Source organism: Cylas formicarius, unplaced genomic scaffold, assembly GCF_029955315.1.
Source record: "Cylas formicarius isolate icCylForm1 unplaced genomic scaffold, icCylForm1.1 PGA_scaffold_1__22_contigs__length_36826433, whole genome shotgun sequence".
Taxonomy (NCBI): Eukaryota; Metazoa; Arthropoda; class Insecta; order Coleoptera; family Brentidae; genus Cylas; species Cylas formicarius.
In genome coordinates, this window is record NW_026844264.1 from 18,216,139 (window position 1) to 18,240,209 (window position 24,071).

At 34.4% G+C, this 24,071-nt stretch overlaps 1 protein-coding gene across 2 annotated transcripts in view; it reads right to left on the reverse strand.

The window, feature by feature from the left end:
* LOC132697070 (neuroligin-4, Y-linked-like) overlaps nt 1–24,071 on the reverse strand; it is a 489,753-nt gene that overhangs the window by 237,973 nt on the left and 227,709 nt on the right. For both annotated transcript variants that reach the window (XM_060662334.1, XM_060662335.1), the window contains 2 exons: nt 3,712–4,223; nt 71–335 (listed from right to left, as the gene is read on the reverse strand). In XM_060662334.1, the coding sequence (XP_060518317.1) occupies nt 71–335; nt 3,712–3,912 (466 nt within the window). In that variant the 5' untranslated portion in view covers nt 3,913–4,223. The remainder of the gene's footprint in view (nt 1–70; nt 336–3,711; nt 4,224–24,071) is intronic.

The window sequence follows — 24,071 nt, forward strand, 5'->3', positions numbered from 1 at the left end:
CTAGTTAATATCACTGAATTTCTTCCCTCTATCCGATAAAACAGCATAATTACAGTGGCGACGCACTTACCTTGAGCGGGTGAATAAATATTCAAATAGAGGCAGTCTTCACTTTGATTCCTTAAATAGGGCAACAACCTTTTCAGGTATTCTAAACGTCCCCGGGGCATTCTCTCTAGAGCGGCGGTTTCGTTCGAAATGTCGGGCAGCTTTTGGGGGCAGACGGGCCCCATTTTATCCGAAACTCGAACGCCGTCCCAAGGGGAAGGAGTCCTGGTGGGACTGAAACGATTCGACTGGACCGGCGGCGTTGCGTATGGCACCCCCAGGAACACCTATAATTAGAAACTTTCCAGAGTGAAGACCCATACTTCTCGTTTTATAAACATGTTAGATTTAAATGAGGGTTTTGATGAATAAACAACAGGCAAATGAAAAATCGAGGACCTTAATTTCTTTTGATACGTTCTTTTTTTAATTAAGGTTTTTTACGTAGCACCAAACGAGCACGCAAAATTTTAAGCGTTCATTCCAAGGCATTCTCCAGATTTTTCGACGATAAATTAAATTGCTTGTTTCCCTTTTACTTTTTTTTTTGGGAGATTTTCTTAAAGAGAGGGGAAAGTAAATATAGTAAAATTGTGTGCATACCTGGAATTATTAATTCATTTGCCAACCCTGCTTATAAAGATAAAAACTTGTTGCTAAGTTGACACAAAAATTAATGAGTATTTTTTAGTGTTAGTATAAAGTGAAATTACATCATCACTAAGTCCATGATGCTACTATAAAGAGGTTAAGAGGTTGGGACAACAATAGAAAGTTTTCAGAAACATATCAGTAATAATTACTGACAGCAAGAGCTCTGAAATATTAGAACAAATCCTCAAATGCAACAAAAAACAGTAACAAGTATCTAATTCTCAACTAGCAGAAACTTGAACTGAGGTGGCTTTTACTTGATGAAAATCCATTTATCAAAATAAATAAGAACTAAAAGTTCAGATTTTTACGAAATTATATATTTTATTATATAAAATCTTGAGATCTTGATAAAGACACGGTGTTGTCGAAACAATTGTCATGTCATAATATATAATTTCGTGAAAATCAGAACTTTTAGTTCTTATTTTTTTTTTTTGCAGAAGCTTTACCATCGTTTGACTTGTCAGGTAAATCCGGTACTTCATCATAGTACAGCAGTTCAGACAACCAAATAAGATCATTGAAGATGTGTCAACATCAAAACTTCAATGTAATGCAAAAGAAACATAAAAAAATATATATTGAAATAGGATAGCATCCGATTCATACTAGCACTCTCTCCAAATATAAATAGAGATAGATATAAATTCGTGTAATAATAATAGTGGTGAAATGACATGGAGCATAGGACCAAATAAGCTGGGTATATACTCATCTACTCATAAAGAAAATTTTATTTATCATGCAATAAAATCAAAATTAATGAATATTCTGGAAAAATGATCTAGTTTGGAATTTCATTAACACATACAAGTATTTTGGGGAATTTCTTAAATAACTAATACTAAACTTGTTTTACTCCCTATTTACAAAGTAGGCGGAGCAGAATAGAGTGAAGGACTTTTAGAACAATGTCAAAAAAAATGAAGTTTTTATAGTTATTTCTTTCCTGTATTTTGTTTGAAATAGTTTAGTGAATCCTTCTGCATTTTTTGAACCCTCACTCGATTATAAAAAAAATGAAAATAACTGCTTCCTTTAGCAAATGTGAATACAATTTTGATATATGAAAAATTGTTATATAAGGTTTTTGTAATTGAGTGGTCCGATTTTTAGTTATATTGACATATGGGTGTGGTTTTATAAAATAAAATTTCCCTATCATCATGTGCACAAGGCACGTATATAGATTACAGTGAACAAACAAACATGGCACGCTCTACAGGGCGATGAAGCCAGAATTCTTAGGACTCTCTATGGGCAGCACTACATCCAAACACCACAGTCTGGAAAAGTGACCTACCAATAAGGGCAGAAATGATCTGGTACACAGACACTTAAAAACCCAGGAACCCGTCACATAAATAAAAATTTCTATTCCAATGAGCATCTAGCAAAACCGCGTTCCAACCAAGAGAATTAAGGAATTATTTCCTTATATCCAACAAAAACTATTTTGTAAATATAACTTTTCTTTGCTTCCCTGCACGGTAATAGAAATGGCGTTGACTAGTTATATAATTTAGATACCTATGGTGAATAATATTAATCATAATAAATATATATAAGCTATTGCAACGACTATAAACGAATATGCGAATCAACATTCAAATGGGCAGAAAGAACATATGAAAGCTCCCAAGCTGTGAATACCTCGACCCATGCCACTGCCCTATTTTTATTTACACGCCAGGGTAATGACGTCCAATTATCTGCATGAAGAATTTTGTACGAACTCTGCTTTAATTAAATTGTAAGTAGGGTTCTAATGTCTCTAACCACACTGTTCCCTTATCTTGTTGCTTTCCTTTTAATTTTGCATCACGTCCATTATAGTCAGAACTATCTCCATGCTATTACATACTATTTTTGTCTCCCGATGCATGCCACTGCCTAATTTTTATTTACTAGCAAGGGTAATGACGTCCAATTATCTGCATGAAGAATTTTGTGCGAATTCTGTTTTAATTAAATTGTAAGTAGAGTTATAATGTCTCCTCCCACACCTTACCTTACCGTACCTTATCTCGATGCTTTCCGTTTAATTTTGCATCACGTCCATTATAGTCAGAACTATCTACATTCTATAACATACTATATTACAACATCATAGTTTCGTATCATTTTATTTTGAGTAGTACAAAGATTTCAATAAAGGTGGATTATTTAGTTCGATACTGAAGAGAGACAAAATGGGGTTTGCCGGCGAGCTGACCATTAATCGCAAAAAATCAGTTATAGTTTATAGGTTGTAAAAGAAATCATTTTGTGATCTAGAGGTGTTTTTTCCAAACACTATTGATCATTTCAAGTTTGACAAAGTGCTTAGGTATTCTGAAGTTATTTCATTTCATTTCATTAATTTCAGAAAATGTTCGGCGTTTCTTCGTGGTACATTGTAGGAATATTTTCGGCTGAATTAGTACCACAAATATCTGATCACACACATCACAAATTAATTTGACGTCTAAAACTGACACTTTCCACACATTTGTAATTACCTGGTCGCTAATATTTTTTCGAGGATTTTGAATACAAGAAAAATTTTGTCATATTAAAATGGTTGTTAAAAATCAAATACAAAATTTGAGGGAATTGAGGACAAAGACTTGATTGGTGACATAATTAATTTTGCCATATTAACCAAACAAATAATCCTTGAGCAGTTTTTATTACTCAAAAATTAAAACTAAATTTAATTTTAAATGAGGCAAAAGTTTCAAAGGACGCTTTGTAGCACACGTTACGGAAAGCATTAATTTAAGATTTAGATTTAGTTAGATTTAATTAAAAGTAGACGACTTCTTTTATTTGACAAAAACCTTAACATAAAAGTTTTTGAAATATTTTTGAAAAAGGAATCGTCAATTTTTGACAGGCGTAATTTTACCCAACGAGTCTGCCTGATGCTTAGCTGAAAGTGAAGCATAAACTCAACTAAAAAATTTGCCGATCGAACTCCTTGAAAGGCGATCATTCTAGTGCAAAAATTAGGTTATACTTTACCTCTATAGGTTTTAGGTATCGATGCGAATCCAGGGGAAGCAACAACCCTTGCAGTCTGCCGTACCGCGTCTGGACGATCCTCGTACTGATTTTCGCGTTTTTCATAAAACCATTATCCGCGACACACGAAGGCACACGAAAACCGATCATCCCAAAAATAAGAACAAAAAGCCTCAGTACACCTCTGCTTTTCATGCCCATCTTCGTTAAGTGGGAAACATGCCGGAAAAAAGAAAGAAATATTGCTCGGTATTAATTTGAATTTAAATTTGTTTTCGCGATAACGGCGGAAGTTTTAATGAAAAACCGCGGCGGTTTCCGGAGACGACGCGAGCGGCGAAAGTAAAAAATCGCGCAACATAGGAATACACTAAACGGAGCCGAAGTTTTAGATGCCTAAAGTTAATAATTGTTCCTTAAAGTTTTCACGGGCGAAATGAAGCTTCCATCCCTCTCAAGCAGACATAGTTGCAACGCATTTCGAGGTTGTTCGAGATCCCACGAAGTTCAACCTGAAACAAACAAAATGTGTGTTAAATTATGTCTAGAATGAAGTTTCTTTGTGAGTTACGCTTTAATCTGTTTCATTACCGCAGGGTAGCTACGACGGGAACCGTAACTTTAAATATAAAAAAAAGCATCCACGCGTCAAGGGTTATTTAGTTTTATAGTGGATTTTCCCTATCGTATTGTATATATGTGTACTTTGAAACAGAAAAGTCGAATAGGAAAGCTGGGGCATTTTTAGGTAAAACTATATTATATAAATATAACATAAAAACCAAAGCATTCGGATTGAACCTTTTTCCAAGACACAAAATGGCCCATCCTACTGTCAAATTCAACCATTTTCAGTTTTTATCACAGAATATGGGAAAAATAATGAAAAGACAAATTCATATTTATATGGGTACTAATGAATATTTCCCCCAAACCAATCCGAATTTCGCAGCGCAACCTAAAGTTACAATTGACATTACTCACTCCCTTGAGAACAGTCAACTTTGCTAAGCCGTTTGATTCAGTAAATCATAATTTCATTTTGTCAATATTGGATGTGAGTTTGATACTTAACTCATTGCCAACAGTATGTTCATCTTGACAAGAGACTGTCAGATGCTTGTGATGTGGTTGCTGGTGTTCCACAGGGAAGCATTCAGGCTCTTCTCCTTTTCGCAGTATGTACTTCACAGCCATATGTACTAGCCATATTTTCGCAGATCATAAACAATTGGCCAGAATGTGCTCTTTGGAATGAGGACTTTGAAACACTTCCTCGCATAGCAATGTACCATTAAGTATGAATTAACGATTCGAAAGAGGTAGCAGTTCTTTTTGTAGCGAGGTACATCGGGTTATTATTACTGAGAGCACGAAATTAAAAATTCTTATTTGTTATATTTTCGTAGATCCAAACATTTTCAACAATATGATAGTAATGCATGACCCAACAGCATTTGTGAACCCGCCTCATCAGAGAGCTAAAAGAAGGGCAAGTTGACTAATTTGATGTAATTGTTGGTTGACCGTGCTTTTTGTTTTTACAGTATTTTAAGTTAATAAACAGCTCATTAAGACCTGAAAACTTCTGGTGGTAGAAAATACCAAAGTGTTCGAAAGATGCGGACCACGTAATAGGAACTTTAGAAAAATATCTGTGATTGTGCAGTTAAAATTATATATTTCATTGTATTATAGCTATTGTTTATAGTAGTAACTATAATTGAATTGTACTGGATTATTTTGTTTTGCAGTTGTTTGGTTATCCCAGGTAGTATTTTTACCTATTTCAATAAGGGTTTCGTGTCTTCTTTGGCCACAATATTAAGGCTAAAACTATTTATATTAACTTGTAATTCGAGCTACTAATTCTACATCCTCCTCTCCAACTTATAATTAAATAGTGTAAAGCATATTGTATGTAAGTGAACTTTTCTTGATTTAAAGGCAGGTTATTAGCTACAAACTATTTACTAACCGTCCGCAGACCAATTATGACTTCATACACTCGCTCGTGCCCACTACAACTAGCAGGCAGAGAAGAATTAAATTTAAAAAAAATGGTGCCCCGTTACAACCTTGAGGTACTCCAATAGCAGTCAAAAATCAAAAACGTTGAAGAACGCTTTTGAAAAATGGATAGTCTTCCAATTCCTAAAACTCCAATATCAAGAGATGTATTATTATTGTTAGCATTGTAAAGAATAATAGTATATTATGCAACTCGTATGGTAAACGCAATTGAGTCATGCGTTTCGCACGAACACAAAATTTCGGAATTTTCTGTTTGCCTTAAAACCTATTTTTTTTTGAGTAAATTCCGTAACCGAAACTATTTCAAGAAATTAATATTCCTCCAATGATTCTCCATATTATTACATCCATAACAAACTTTGTCTCAAAAACACCCGCATTGATTTGAGAGGTGATAAATTATAATCGGTAGCTACTGAACACACAGTGTACTTATTATGAAAAGCTAGGTAAAGCACCAAACTAGGGATACATACATATAATTAGCCTTTCTTAAATTGTCAAAGCTATTTTATATTTTTAAATGGCATTACAGACAGAAGACAATTTTACTAGCAAAACGTCCAGTATGTATGTCACTTTAGTGACTGTGAGTCTTACATAAATGTGATTTGGTATGCATGACAGCTTTAACTGTAATATCATTTCAGTAAATTGCAATTATTTCATCATTTTAAAATCCAATTTTTGTCTAAGACTGAAGGTTTAGTTCACATTTGTGTTATATGATTTTATGTACTATTTATTATTTGTATGGCTAATTGCCTAACTTTTACTTAAAATTTGAATATGTTTCTCGCCCCTTTGGTATTTTTCTTTGTCTGCCGTTCCAAAATAATAATATCAAATAAATAACTACATAATAAGTTGGCTAAAAAATAAGTAATACTGATTATCATCCTGAAGACGTGCCCCCTGAGCAAGTAGGAGCATACAAAAATAAGCAACAAAATAGATTTCATCTTATGCGTTCCTTTCCTTCATTCTATCAACTAAATGGCCCCTAAAAATATTCTTTTATTCATTTATTATTTTTAAAGGAAAAACAGTCAAACGACATTTCACAGGTAATATACAATGCCTGAGCGAAAATTACTGATCTAATTTCAATAAAATATCCTAAATATTCTTTTGCAGATGAAGGTCATAAAAACTAATTAATACCTCTTCTTGGAAATTTTAAACAAGAACAGCCGTGAATAGAAAAATTTTTGAACTTGCGTAAATTTGGAAAAACAAGGCGGATCACAATTTTTGTATATGCTTTTTTTATCTGAAAATAAGTTTGCTTGTGTGAGGTTATCTAGTTTTTGAAAGAAATACGAAAAGTTGATATGCGCCGTTGAATATTTGCAAATATTGGAACTCAAAATTCGCTAAGCTTCTACTAAGAACCAAAAAGGCAAATTTTGCCAACTTTCGAAATAATTTACATAATCGTGTTCTGTGCATAACATACGCCGCAATTTGCTTTAAATTTAGCGTAATTGAATGGAAAACTTGCAACGACCGCCGCCACCCGCATCTCTAGGTTTCATTTCTGTATATCATAGTATAAAGAGGCAATCCTCCGAATTCAGACACAAGCAGAGAGAGAAATTTTCCTCTAAAATCTGGCGACAAAATCGAGTAGCACACCCGTGAGTCGGTTGTCCTATCTGGTCGAATTTAATTTCACTTCGATTCTGCGCATTATTAAATGAATAAATCTGACAACCTGTGGAATAATTGTGATCATCCATCACAACTCCTGACACAGCGTACAGCGCAGCAGGAGAGGAAAATTTACGCTGTTTGGCAGTAAAATTGCGAAATTATTGCCCGTTGTTTGGAAAGGCTGTAATGATTGTCTTGTACAAGGCTTTTATAAAGTTTTATTTATCGTCGTGTCCCGGCTGTAGTGGCCAGCGTTTTATTGGTTTTTCGGACGTGACATAGTACAGCTCTTTGCGAGATAGGAAATTATTTATCGCGCGAGTTGAGTTTCCGTCGCCACAAACGTAATATCGTTTCAGGTGTCAGAATTATTATTTTCTGTATACAAATATATTCTATATATTCTCAGGCAATATCCACAAAATCAAGATGTAATCTGAAGTTCTGTGGACCAATACTGAAATGAAAATATGAAAGTAGATATTTACAAATATATCCGAAGATCGCAAAAAAGACTAGATTGCCTGCAAGGGAATATTGCATTATATATAATTAACCGTATATTATTATAAAAATCATTGGAAATATATCGACATGTTAAGCGAAATCAATAATTAGTTTCCTGATGATTGGCGAAACGTTAGTAAGTTCGACCCAACAAAAACCGACGCAGGAGGAATCCAGAAGCTTTGTAAAAAGTAATAAAGGTTGCTTAGAGCCAACACTGATAGCAATAGCAAATCAACACACTGAAAAAGTATGCAGGGTGTGAAAAGAATGCCGCAACAAACAATTGAGAGTAAAATATATTATAATGGGTGTATTTGTTATCTTCATGGTAAAATCGAGAGAGCTGAGGTACTTTGCATATAATAAAACTAAGTAAAACTAAAACAAAATACCGTTTTCGTACACGCACTAGCTAATTTCTAGAAAAACAAATACACTGTGGCGTCTTCAACTAAAAAAAGATAAAACGTAAGCGTCCATTTTTTCCGGTCGCATTTGAATAGCTTTACGTACATGTCTATTCCTAACTGAAACTCTTTGCTGCACTGCCACGAATAAAAGAAAACTTTTTTTTAAATGCACATATATCTGCGGCTGCCATTAACACGAGCATGCCCTTTAAAAATAAAATTTTGTATTTCCTATATAACAAATTTAAAAAATGGATGAAAAAAATTGTTTTGCCCTAGCACTAAGGATTTCCTACGGCAATTGTACAACGCAAATATGAAAATTTTGCATTGATATCAATATTATTTTTATTAACTATATTTTTTCTGTATATATTTAGCGGTAATCAATCACTTCAATATTTTGATGAATTTAGTAGGTAAATATTATTTTATTCAAAAACATATTTTCGTTTTTTGATTAATACTATGTGATGAGTCTATTTGTGGACAATATTACTCACCCATGTTGAAATCAATTCGTGATCCACTTCATGGAATGTTTTGTTTAATAATTTTGTATCTGATGAAAAATGAAATCAGATGAATTCCGAATCAGAATTTGTTCGATTGATAGAAACAACAAATGTACATCAAAACAAAGAAACAAAGGATATCGGCAAATTGAAATATTTGGTTATTATTTTCGAGGGAAAAAATACATGTAAACATCGGTAAACCGATATATCACACGGTTGCTTTCTACTAATTTGGTTAATCGAGGTTGCGTCCGCTTTAACCAAATAATTAAAACTTTTTAATTACTTTCACTTTCGGGACAATATTACTGACATCGATCCATTCCATCACAACTTTCGTAATTAAAGGTAATCCCAAACGTATCCATGTTTACGAAACCTAACGTCCAGTAATTCCTATCCAGTTGTAACAACTCTCTCATTTGGATAGAAACAATTTAATAATATTAAAACTGATTTAAAAATAAAGAAAACTCGCACAGTCACTAAATTTATTCAGTAGTATTCGCATTAAAGTTCATTGCAAAAAAATATTCAAATTTACAATTCTGACAATCTCAAACTCAAACTCAACTACTGCATGTTAGTGCATACTTCTAGGGGTAAGATAGTTGTCTAAAATGTTTCTAAAGGATTAATATGACTAGTTATTAACAAACTTACGTTTATAACCACTACTGCACCACAAGTTTATTTAGTACACTGGACACGTGTTTCGCCAACCAAGTTGGCATCATCGGCAGATGATATAAACTTTGTTTTTAAAAGAGCATTAAAATAAAAATTGATAAAATGTAGCTTATACATTATATACAATTAGATTAAACAGTAAGAGAACTAATTGAAAATATTTAAAATCAATGAAAATATAGAGGGTATTGAATTTGAAAGTTGCCTCAGGCGCACTATCCAAAAATATTTTCATTTTCATACAGGATTTCCCATAAAGAAAAGTTGGCAAAAATGTTGCCGAAACGACGAACCGCTTAACTCAATACAATGCTTGATTTGATGCAATTAAATGTTTAATATAGCAACCATTTTTTTTCAACGCACATTTGTGTCTTGTGCAAGTACAATGTTTATTATTAAAAAAATAGTTCATGTTGCTCAAATTTTCTCTAGAACAATTCAAGTTCCAGTAACAATAATTACTTTCTTCTTTCTGCTTTAGCAACAGCCACTGTATATAAAGTACTATATTTATGCGCGAGAATAACTAATTAGAAGTTTTGCAAGTATTTTATTTTAGTTAATCGAATCTATGTGCATACTAAAAAGAAAATGTAAATATGGTGGAAAGCGTAAGTATAGGATTTGTTTATATTGAGCGGACGGAAGTATTTGATGTTGAAAAACATGGACTATTATTTGTATGCGATATTTTGCACTGATTAACTGTAATAACTTAAAGAGTTCACTCATAGGTTGCAAGACTTGGCAATACCTCCCTCAAAACATCATAATCCTATATCACAATACAAATCGCTCAAAACATTTTTAGGTTATGCATATGCCACTTTCTCTTTGTTTTTTCTATTGCCAACGGATATTAATCGCCGGCGCCCCATTGGGACGCCCAGTATAGTACTCTCTGCTGAAGAAGAAACTGCAGTTTTTAATTAAAAATGAAGCGCTTAACTTATCTTCAGGGAATTGTGAAAATTGTCTAGTTTTTTTTTTTTTTGGAGCAACGCGTTCTCAGTTGTGTTTCTTATTATATTATTATACTTATTATATTATGTTTTGATTGCAAATTGGAACCCATGAATTTGTGGATTAATTTCTTACCTTCACTTTCGGATATCGAAGCATTTCAACTCACTTTCGTAACTAATAGTATATTATGCAACAAGTGCTGTAAACGGCATTTGAGTCACGAGCTTATTAGGCGCGAGCGGAGCGAGTGCTTAATAAACAATTGATTAAAAAAAAGTGTTTCTAGTCCCGTCCGTAAAATGCCTAACCGCACGGGTATAACAGCAATCGAATGTTTTCGGAGATATTTTCCACGCCTTCAATTTTAACGTTTGTCGTATTGTTTTGCAAAAATGTACCAAAAAAGTAACAGTAATAGAAAAAGCATAGTAAAGTAAACTTTTTAACTCACTCGTTTATTAAATACTAGCTCCGCTCAACTCGTGAGTCAAATGCCGTTTACCGCACTTGTTGCATAATATACTATTACCAAACGTGTTGCATACTATACTTTTTCTACGACAGTTAGATTTTGGGTAAATTTTTGCAAAACAGCACGAATACATTCACTGAAATGATCTTCAGAATTAAGAAAAGTCAGAATTCAAGCCGTACCGCAAAATCTCCGAAAACATCGGATTGCTCCCAATCCCGTATAGTAATATCCCCGAAATATCCGAAGGGGCTCGGATCCATGGAACAAGAAACTCACGTCGTAAAGTGATGCTTTCCGCACGCCAGATCGGTGTATAATTAGGTATTTTACAGAAGGGAGTAGAAAATAATATATTATGCAACAAGTGCGGTAAACGGCATTTGACTCACGAGTTTATTTGACACCAGTGACTTAAAAAGTTTACCGCATGTGTTGCATACTATATTTTTTCTGCGACCGTTAGTTTTTGGGTACATTTTCTCAAAACAACACAAATGCATTCACTAATACTACCGTCAGAATTGACAAACGTCAAAATTCGAGGCGTGGGAAATATCTCCGAAAACCGATTGCTCCCAAACCCGTGCGGTAAATTCCTGGAAATGTCCAAAATGGTTCGGATCCTGACGTGGTAAAGTGACGCTTGCCGTACACTAGGTCGGTGTGTAATTGGGTACCTTACAGACGGGAGTAGAAAAAGATAATTAACTAACTAAAAAACTAGATGAATTCATATTGAGAAAATGTACAAACATTTCTATATGTAGCAACTCTCAAGTCAATGGGAACAATTATTCTATAATAACAATAATTTCTTATGGTCCAAGAATGAAATTTATTCCGTCTTGAAGTATATGCTTGTAAAAATTTATACCTATTGCTTAAAACACGTGTATTGCACCTTGTCGAAATTGCAGCCACAAGCGGTGTAACAGTTTTGCAAAATTTAAACGCTATGACGGCACACATTTTGATCGCATAGCAATTTGTAGCAATGGCTCAATGCCGTCGTGTTAAATTGAATTTTACCCTCTGAAAAGTTTAGCTCGTCACAGTTACAGAACTACTGCAAACTTTAAATATATGTCTTCGCTCGGTTGCAATCTTTATCCGAGCGTGACTTTTCGTATTGTGAATTGCGTTCAAGATGTTTGGAACTCGATAAATTGTGGGATAATATATATTCCACTTAGGTACATTTTGTATAAATTGTTACCATCGGTGTTCGAAAAGGCGGTTCGAATGTTTTGCAGTTGTCATTGAGAATATCTATGTAAAATAATAAAAAAAAAACTCGGAAGAATATAAAAATATACAAAAACTTTTATTTGCCAATTTAGATTAGTGTATTACAATTAGGTATGAAAATGACCTCCGCGACTCATGTGACGTAATTCGTCTATTCAAATTTCCTATCATTTTTTGACACAATTCAGGTTCTATGCAGGCTATTTCGCGTCTAATCTCCTGTTTCAGCTCTGGAATAGTGTTTGGTTTATTTCTATACACTCTGCTTTTTAGATACCTCCAAAAAAAAACTAGGGGAGTAAGATCACATGATCGCGGCAGCCAATTGATATCGCCTTTACATGGAATAATCCGACCAGGAAACTTGCCTCGCAGCAATTGCATTGTTTCGCTGGATGTGTGAAAAGTGGCTCCACCCTGTTGAAACCAGAAATCTTCAAAAAATCAGATATCATGTTTCGATAGCGAACATCATTAACCATAACAGCGTTCTCCGTATTATCCTCGAAGAAAAAGGGGTAATTATTCCTCCGCACCAAACAGTCACTTTTTGAGGATGCATTGCTTTTTGAACAATCTCTCTTGGATTTTCTAATCCCCAAATACGAGCATTGTATGTGTTTACAAAGCCACCATCGTGAAAATGTGCCTCATCGCTAAAGATGATTTTCGTTGAAAAATGAACCCCTTGTTCTCGTATCCATTTTGCAAACACGCGGCGCTGTTGATGATCTCGAGGTTTCAACTCCTGAGTTATTTGGATTTTATATGGGTGTAGATGCGAGTCTTTTGTTAAAATTCGCTGTGTGGTTGAACACGTAAGCCCCACTTGCCGTGATCGATGACGGATCGATGTGTTTGGATCTTCGGCTACACTTTCGCGAACAATGGCAATGTTTTGATGTGATCGACCTGCACGAACACGGGACTTTGAGAGTCGTTTATTTTTCATTAGATGATTTTCTTATGACTTGTGATGTCAGAAGTGAAAATATTGTCCAGTACCTATCCTTATAACAAAAAATCATGCTTGATACATCCTACCTGAATTGGTGTGGTGAATTTCTTATTTTTATTTAGTTGTTTCTTCGTCTGACCGTGGTCTATGCAGGGTTAGAACTGCCTACCTGTTTCTGTATAAATGCATACAGTTTTTCCCGAATAGTGCAATTGGTATTGTAACACTTTAGAATCGTTATTATAGTGGAATACAATCCGGTAGTTCCGCGTCTAAACTTTAAATTCTAAGCGATTCCTTTTTTCCTGCCTCTCCGGCAAACACCTAATTTCCGTTGACGTCTGCGGCAGTGCTACCAGGGTAAGCTCTGTAAGAGGATTTGTCGGCTACCTGCTGCAGACCAAGCTTTCACCCTTGTTACCTGTTAACATTCCACCTTTACCTTTACCATTCTATTCACTCCTTAAAGTGACAATACATTTTTCGGCTTGTATTCGGAATTTTCCGCTGTCGGCTTATGCGCGGAAACGGAAACTTTATAGGAGAGTTCCTTGGAGCACTCGTACTCTCCTTGGAGCACCCGTACTTGCCTTGGAGCACTCGTAGCCCCTTTAGGAGGGCTCGTGTTTCGTTGGCTTCCGTATTGATGTATTCTGGGATGATCCAAACTGCAAAGTTCCTGTTTTCTCGGGATATTGGAGCACATTTGAATCATTGAAAACGCGGTGACGTGCAATTTGATGTAATCGCTTCGCGAGATATTATTAGGCATATCATTCTTTTTTTTTTCCTTTTCTGTTTTGTTACGCTCTGTCATTTAGTCGATAGTTGTTTGCTGTACCGAAACGGAAATTCAATAATCATGTAGTTTTACTCTGTAAAAATCGTGTACAAATACTTTGAAAATTTATATATAATTATTTGCGGGAAGTTGACGTACTGTTAATACTGAGTACGATCTTTGTCGAGTTAATAGTTAATAGTTATCTATATTGCCCTTGTTAGCCTGTGGTGATCACCTAAGGGAATTTGTTTTTTTTTTGTGTATTTTTATTATTTTGGAAATTTCGTATTAAACGGGAGGTCAATTTGTTGTGAGGACGACGACTGAATCTTGCGGAGTTCAGGTCTGTACGTCGCGGATTTGTAATTTCTTATTTTCACCGCGTATTAAATAACGTAGACCAATTTTCACCTTTTATTTTTTTTACTCCCCTTAACCTTGATGACCAACTTTTATCGATTGTGCCAATTTTATAGTAGATTTCATCGTTAATATTCTTTTTTTATCGTAAAACATCGGGTTAGTGCTATATTTTCTTTATTATTCGTGGACCCCCCTCCACCCTTTCGCTACAGAACTCTGAGCACTACGGGTAACTAATTTTCAAGCACCCAGCGACCCAGTTTTGCAAGAAATTCAATCCTTTTTTGTTGTCTATTTATTTATTTAACTTTTTTTTCTCTTTCTTACCATTTTTTTTTCCTTTTCTAACAAGTATTTCGCGTTGCTTTCATATATTGTTTAGACCAGGAGGTGCGTGGCAGCATCTTTCCAGTAGTCGCCATCCCGATCCTTTTTTATATTTTGAATCATCATAGTAGATGTTGATTACATTTACCTCTTTGATGCGTATACTCCATTAGATATTGGTTAAATAAGTTTTGTTGACCATAAATTAAAGTGGGGTTATGCGTTCACTGTCAGCTGCAGTGCTGATATACATGAAATGACTGTTGAATTTATGTTCGAGATTCGATCTTTAAAAATGTTTGACACATATAGAATGATGGATTCGGTTTTCATTTTCGTCAAAGCGTATTGTTATTTTATATGAACATAAATAATTTTCGAGGAATTCAGCTCATAATTATATTTGCCTTTGTATTTTCATATTGCTTTAATTAAAAGAAATTAATTCCGCAATTCGAGAAAACTCGAAAAGCAAACTTATTCGTCTAACAATCATCTTTTCTCCGCTTGTCGGCACTTTATCTAGTTCTTCGGAAACTACTTCATTCACCATGTTCCACAAACTGTTATTAGAATAACAATTCGAAATAGAGGCAAAGTACAAACAATTGAGTTAATTGGATAAATTTTTACTTCCTCCGACTCAACTAATGTATGTAGGTACGCCTAGTAATTAATAGCTACCATGTTGACTTTGCTGCAGGCGGTCTCAATACGCTCATATACGCTCTCAATCTCCACTGTTTTAAAACAAGTTTGGAGATTTTCTTAAGTTCCTATAAATATTCAACTTATAACCGCATAAATTAATTAACAATATAGCTTTTAATTGCAAATTTAAAAGGCTCTTTTACTACTACTGATTATTTTCTGGGTATTGAAATTGACTTGCGTATATATGTTACCGGCAAAGTTCGTTATGCAGTCATACCTAGATTTGCCTAGTCCGCATTGCCGGGCCACTTGAGGCAAAGTCCGAAATTATTAGTTATTTGGGACATTGCCTACACTGTGGCACGACAATCTTAGGATTGCCAAATGTGTAGCAGGCAACCTCCGATATAACCTGCCGCATTACTATCATACTGTCAATATTCTTTGTTGTACAAGTGTAAGGCACAGTTTGCGATACACAAATACACCTTGTATTGTTTATGTATGTCATTCTCTACCAAAAAATAGGTATTTGCTTAAAAATAGAAGAGAAGTTTCTTCGGGTAGAATTAGGGCTCCTGCATTATACGCTTTTTACAGGGAACATATTATACATATTATAAAATATATTTAGTGTTAATTATGTCACTTATTAGTTACAAGATGTCGAATTTTGAACTTAGAATTGCATAACAATTTTATTTTTTTACATTTACGAGAGTTAGTGGTACATTTTGTGGTACAGTTACATCTTTGAAACCCTTGCCCTCCAAATGAAATTTTCATCATGTCTTCGATTTTAAAAAACTGTTCCCTGGAACTTTTGATTTGTTTCTTTGCATATAGAGACCTATTTACACCATAGTACCAATTTTGTAAAAACTATCTGCAGATTTTTCTATTACGACACCTAGTATATTACCCGCATCTGCTTTGTCTCTGTCTAAATTCGAAAATGGCACTGTGACTGATTCCCCTACTTGAATTTCTGGAAACTTTCTTATCGTTGTCGTTGTCGGACTGCAACATAGGAGTTCCCAAAATTCAAAGAATGTCTATTAAACAATAAGCGACCCCTTCTGCTGTTTTCGTTTTTAGTGGCCATAAAACTAGATATTTCGAAAGATGATCCCCAAATAATATATAAGCAGGCATATAGAAAAAGCAGAAAAATCGACTATCCATATTGCAAATAATATAGAACAAATAATAATAATAAATAATAGAACAACAGGCGATGATAGCGATAGTGATACTGATATATTATGTGAATATTTTTAAGTAATTTAAGTAGGTAATAATTTGTAATTTTATTTTAGATTTGAACATAAATAAATAAATATTGTTTAGTATCTTTCCTAACAAAACCACAAATAATTAAATTCTAAGCAAAGTACGGACCTGTTCGGCCCTATTTCATTCTTACAGCTTGCTCGGGTCTTTCTGTAATTCGAATCAGTTTCACTCACTTTCTTATATCTATGAACAGACTTTACAGAGTAAAATGCGAGCCAATTCCAGTCAAGCTCGGAAGAAGCCAACTGGATGATTGGCGAAACGTCAGCAAGTTCGACTCAGCAAAAACCGACGCAGGAAGAATCCAGAAGTTTTGTAAAAAGTATTACAGTAGCCTGTTGAAGTTTCTTTGAAAAAAAAAATCCTGGTAATAAGACTGAATTGTCCGCTCGAATTTACTTCTCGGAATAACAGCGGTTTTACTGCTATTCCTTTTTTTTATGCTTTTTCTTCTTGTGACAGGCTTCACATAGCTTTAAGTAATTCTCGAGTTATGTTAGCATATTTGTTGCTTAGTGCTTTAATCATAATAAATCTTCTAGGATGACCACATTCCGTGTGAGGATTATCTAGCACTTCAAACAATTCTTCACTTCAAAGTATTCCACCTCAGTAACTTCAGCAGCCACCTAATTACAACTAAAAAGACATACATAATTAAGTGAAGTCGCACCCCGTGAAGTTTGGGATTTGCCTGCTACACATTTGGCAAACATAAGATTGTTGTACCACAGTGTAGGCAATGTCCGAAATATTTAATAATTTCGAACTTTGCCTAAAGTGGCAGGCAACATGGACTTTACCGTTAACATATATAAAGTACAAAGCTGATTCGGGCAAAATTGGTTCGACTTTGCAACGCGAGAAAAAAAACACCAGGGTCAGGAAGAGAAAGAGAGTCGTATAATTAATATTTTCAAGTTTTCACATCTGTGTCGTGTTGTCGCAAGCTGACACCATAATAGAATTGATTTAGTCAAAGCAAAAATGAACTTCGTATTGACATATGTTTAAGTTTAAGTTAAGTTATGCTTTTTATATGTTAACTGAACCTGAAATAGGGGTAATATAGCGGACGCTGTAACCTGAAACATACACAAAGTCAGGGGCGGTGAGCATGGCAGGATGTCCACGGAGGATGAGGAACTTCCGGAGTATATATTGTGGCGATATCCTGCGGTGGGAAGGACCGGAAACTAAAACTAGTTGTTGACATCTTGAAACTTGATACGTCCCGCACAAAATAACTTGATCTAAGCGTTCCCACTATATGGACAGCAGCGGAAAGCCGATAGAACGATCGCATCTAAATCTAAAACGTTTTCTTGCTGGTAGAAAAATTTTAAATTTTTTGCGTATATGACTCCGCGCATAGTTCAAGACACACAAATGAAAACCTCCCCTGCCCTGGAAAGTACTAAAATTCTAGGACGATTATGACTCACGTTTGTAATCAAAATCCTTTTTGGTTCTTTCTTGAAGCCTAACAGCGAACGCGATTTTTTACAATTTTTACAAAACTAGTCAAAACTATTACGGTGTACATCGCAGCCTCCAGGATGGACAATATTTTCACTAGTTATTCAAGAAACTCTTTCCCCAACGCTAATGCGAAATTATTTTTTCACGCCACGATTGTACTTGAGCGTAGCGCACGAATTTATCAAAATATCAAAGCGACTTAATAAACAATGTGCGTCCCTCACTTTGTTGACCTAAACCAGTAGTGAATAATTATTATCAGATGAATGGAAAAAAATGTCTTCTCCGAATTGTAGAACATTGTTTTGAACCGGGAAGGTGAGGGTGGGAAAACTTTTCGCATCTATCTTAATCTTATAAAGTGGTCTATTTGCCAACTCTTATAATTGTATTTTCCTACATCAACTTTTAATTTAATTCGTCTCTGCTTTAATCGGTCGTTGGAGAGTTCTTCCTACTAAAAGTAAATCTTTCCGGGACGATCTAATTTATTTGTTCTTTCGGCATTTTAGGAGATAGACCTTTAAAATTTATGTCCTCTATTTACATTAGTAATCAATATCCAAGTGGGGAACACACACAAAAACCCACATTCTTTATGGTAATGGCGGCGTGATTCACGGTTCTAAAACCTAATTCAAAAAAACAACCTTAATGGACCTTAAATAGTTACTGTGATGAATGTTTTTAAATAACGCCTGTGTTTTCAAAGTATAAACTTTAGACTCTCTATTTTTTTTTAATTGCATATTATCATATAGTATATAGTATAGTATATAAGGAGTGCTTAATAAACGAATGAGATAAAAAGTTTACCAAACGTGTTGCATATTATAGTAAATTTCGTGCCATAGACACAAATTTAAAACTTATGTTGTTTATTTAACTTTTACAATTGATCATTAAGTAGTTTATTAAAAGAAAAAGACTGTAATTGGAAGAAAAATCATCCAAGGATAGAGCTTTTAAGAGGATTAAATTTTAATATCGTATAAGCAAGAAGAAGCAGATCCTAACCTTCAATTTTGTTTTGTTTGTACTGATGAGACATGGATATTTGAAAATCGTACAATTAGTCTTGGCAAGATATTAATATGAAAACTGTAAATACCACTAAAGTTCATGTGAACGCTATGTAAAATTTTGGTGGGAAACTTAAATTATAAATGTCACTTTACGTACCGACTGCCCCATTAGATTTTAATTGTAGTTTATAGCAGGTAGTATTTAAATTGTCTGATATATTGCGTGACATTTTTCTGTATATTAGTTTTTGGATACATTTTTGCAAAACAGCACGAATGCCGTGCGGTAAAATCTCCGAAAACATCCGATTGCTCTCGTGCGGTAATATCGGAAATGTCCGAAGTGACTCTTATTTGTGGGAAACGAAACTGACGTGGTAAACTGACGCTTCTCGCACGTTAGATCGGTGTGTAATTAGGCATTTTACAGACGGGAGTAGAAAAACACCATAACGATTTTTATAATTTTTATTATTATTACTTATTGTTTATCAGAAATTACATTTTTACAACAAAACATCCGCAGACATTACATAAGCCTAAAAAAAGAAAATAGTAAACTTATAGGGTTCTGTCAACATAAATACACAGATGAAAATTATAATATTATTTTTACTCATGTCTAGAAAATATTTTTACAATAACATAACCAAGACGTTTTGACACAGGTGAGTCCAAATTTTTTAACGCTGTAATAAAGGTAATTTTATATATATCGTTCAACCGAAGAGAAAGTGATAAATTTTTTCAAATTGTTAGTGTTACGTACGGAGCAAATTTGATCAGGTTTAATAAATAGGGCGCAACCTTTATGGGAGAATTTCAGAAAAATGTTATTACTTAATCTTCATTGTGCGATAGCCCTTAAAAGGGACATTGGCAATTGGTAATTTAAATAGATGGTAGATCAGAGGAGGCGGAAAAAATATTTTTCTACTCGCGTCTGTAAAATAGCTAATTACGCACCGATCTAGCGTGCGGAAAGCGTCGCTTTACCACGTCAGTTTCGTTTCCCGCGAATCCGAGCCACTTCGGATATTTCCGGGATTTTACCGCACGGGTTTGGGAGCAATCGGATGTTTTCGGAGATATTTCCCACGCTTTGAATTTTGTCAATTCTGACAGTTAGTCGTGTTTTGCGAAAATGTATCCAAAAACTAACGGTCGTAGAAAAAGTATAATATGCAACACGTTCGGTAAACTCACTCGTTTATTAAACACTCGGACCGCTCGTGTCAAATAAACTCGTGAGTCAAATGCCGTTTACCGCACTTGTTGCATAATATACTATTACTATGGTTGTTTGGTATATTTTGTTGATTGCGTTCCAAGCGGAAAGCTTACTATTTCTCAGTATCAACAATGCTCCCCATGCTGCATGATTCGCTTTTGAAACTGTTGTTTCGGCCATTTCTCGAAGCAAAGAGGAATTAAGGAATGTCAAGATTATTAAACCTTGTCTTGTGGCCACTTCATAAGGGCCTTTGATTATTGAAATATTCCTAGAACTAACACCCACCCAATACAACTTGTTCCAAAGGAGATCGAGGGAGCGAATCAAAAGCGCGTTTAAAATCAACGAAATCTACAAAAACATTTTTTTTCAGCCTTAGTTGGAGTTGAATCACCCAGGATATAAAAATATATAAACGATGTCGATACAGCCGTGCCCAGATCTAAAACCAGATTGAGATTTGGGAATTACTTGTATTCTTTCTGCCTAGTCCAACAGCCTTTTTGAGAAAATTTTCGTACAAGGTTTGCGGTGCAACTAACGAGCTCGGTAGGTCGTTAATTTCTGGCATCAAAGCTGCCTTTTTTGTAGATCATGGAGAATAGCACTTGACCCCCAAGATGAGGGGACCGCTCGAGAGTGAAATATATTATTGAATAGCGTACATAGATACGATAACCAGTTGTCTGGTATATAGAGGTCTTATTGTGCTTACATTGTTTTAAAATGGTTTTGATGTCATCGACGGTTATACTAGAATCACGTGAAGGATATGAAGCGTCAAAGAAATGTGTGTAATATATCACAAAGACCTCCCACTCGTAAACGGTTCATTGTTTTGTTATTATGATTATTTGTTTGAAACATCGACAGAATTCGCGTTGATTTTTTGTATTTGATAAGAGAGTTTTCATGTAAGCGCTTTTTAGTTGAAATTAAGGTGCGAAATTTTTTTTTTGCTTTTTATATAAAGGTTTTTCTTGACACGATTAAAGTTTGATTTCCTACATTTTTTTAGATCAAAATTCAAACGCTTCATTGACGCAAGACGTAACCTATATAAATAGCGATTGGATTGTTTCATGTAGATTCAATGATCGCTGCATTAAGGTTTTCAATACTTAGTTCTACGTTTTGAAAATTGCATTGCTGTTGTAAATGGAATAGCTCCAGACTCGTCCCAGCGAAGACGTGGTCCAGAAGAAGGGGCATATGAGTTTTCTTTAGGCATAGAGACATTAGGTTTTAAATTAATGGAAAAATGGTAAGGAAAACACCATAATGAAGAAGTCATTGCAAAATTCTTGAGTAATTGTAATTGAGTAGAAACGGAATATTCGAAGTAATCGTATTGCGTCTAGGATGTAGTCAATCTGAAAAAACCTTGCTTTTTCATTGTTTCAAGCGAAGTTTCCCCACCACTAGTTTAAGACGCCAAATAAAAAAAAAGATAATTTCTGTGTCTTCTTATAATAGTTGGGGAAATGATTTTGGCTACGAACATTGTTAAGTTTATACATTCAAATAAAGCAAATTTTAGACACTATCAATTCAAATAGCCAAAAAAAAATTACTAATTTTTCTAATTTCTAATCATTTTCACCAAAAAGTTATCTCTTTTGTAGCCTCGACAATTCACATGGAACACAATACACACAAGGCACAATTTTAATATTCATTTCAGTCTACATTTACCATTATTAGAATCAATTGGTTTCTTAGATTATTCATAGCATTTTCAATTTTACTCCATTAATTTTAAACAATCCCGACACCAAATATGTATTTTCAATAATCAAATAGAAAACTTTTAGTGACATAAAATGAACTTCCTTTATTAAAGACAAAAGACACTTGACTTAACTCTACTATAGCATGACATGAAAGAGGGTTAGGATACAGTTGTATCAAGGATTTCAAATAAAACAATACAGTACAATTTATTTCATTAAAGGAACATAACTTGAAGCACCACAATTTTAATATTTATTGACACAGATCACCTGTTATTAATTTCCACATGATATCTTAGCTATATGAAATAAGAAATTTGTATGAATTTTTAGAATAACGGAAAACTACAGAATGAAAATTGACTGGAGAAGGTGTCGTTTATAATTTGTTTATCCGAACTAGTAATTATCGTAAGAAAGTTACAGTAATAGGCAATTTCCAAAAGATCGGTTTAGATCTTTTTCAGAACCCCATCTCGTTATTTTCTTCTTATTAACATCTTTAAAAATGGTTATGACACAAGCACGAAATCTTATTTGTTCTTACTTATTGATCTTCCTGCAACTTGTAATTCTCTCTTAACGAAGATCATAAATAATTTAATTGTCGAAATATTGAGGAGATAAAAAGGTCACAGCGTCAGAACGGCCACTCAATACTTTGTTTTAATACGTTGAATAAATGGTTTTTCAAAATCAAAACGGTAGATAACATGGATATATACTAAAAAGTTACACGTTAGTTAAAAAGAATTTTCCTCCTGATCGAACGTTAAAAAAATTGCTTGGGGCAAAATAAAAAAAAGATTATTTCGCTTTTTATACGAGTTTTTGTGTCATTTAAAAACAAAGGGATGTCCAAGCAAATAAAGGCAATTCGGTTGTTTTCACGGGAAAAGGTCCGCAACTCTAGCGGCGATTTTATTAAACTTTGATTGTAGCGGACAACCCAAAAATTCCGCATTTGAGTTTTTTATCCTCAACACTAGACATTTTCCGAGCATTTCTATTAAACACTTTTTTGTCGACTTCGCAATCAAAAATTCGTTGTGTAAATAAGTTTTATTTTTCGCAAAATGGAGTCTTTATTTTTAAGCCGAATTTTGGCTTCGCGACCCTAAAAATGCTGCTTTTTAAACTTTTAACATTATATAAACCTCTTGCGGGAAAGTTGCAGAATTTTAATAATGCCCTTCCTCACCGAACTTTTAGATATTGTTATCGTGTATACAAAGTTTCTTGTAGAAATTTTTGACCGCCAATCGCGTTTCAAGATAGGGTAATGACAGCCATTGTTCATGGCGACCCAGATTTGGAGCAAAATTACAGTTTGAACGCTACCGTAGTTGAATCGTGACTTTTTGATTGGAAATTTTGCCTAATTGGGCGTATTTAAGTACCAGAAATCGACTATGACATTCAGTAATGCTATTCACAAAACTTCTGGATTATTCATGCGTCGGTTGGCTTCTTCAGAGCTCGCATTTTACTCTGTACCTGCTTATATACCTATTGTTCGAGGGGGCGTAGCTAAATGAGAAGCGTAAACACCGTCTCGGATGGCTGATTCCCATATTTGGTGACAAAAAAAGACATGAGTCGTGGTTACAATTGTTTGGTTGCTTATAGATTTCTATAGATTTTCAGATTTTTTGTTAGTAGAAGAATTGATTATATGCAAGAATTTTAGTTTTAATAAATAAATAAAATTTTATGTTCGGTTTCGTGATTGTGTTCGGCAAGTGCTGATGAGTTTATTTTCCTTAATCTTAATATTTTTCGTCCTGTTTCTCCCTTTGTCGCGTATGTATGGAATGCTTTAAACTCCTGGCATCTCAAATGGAATTTTGTCTTTGACAGATCGGAGATGTGAAATTTTTGGACAAGTAAATCTGATTTTGGAGTTATATTTGTTAATAAATTTTGATATGTTTTTTTTATGTTTTGAATGTAATGAAGGATAACAGTGGCAAGTGTGGGATTGCATTCGGAGT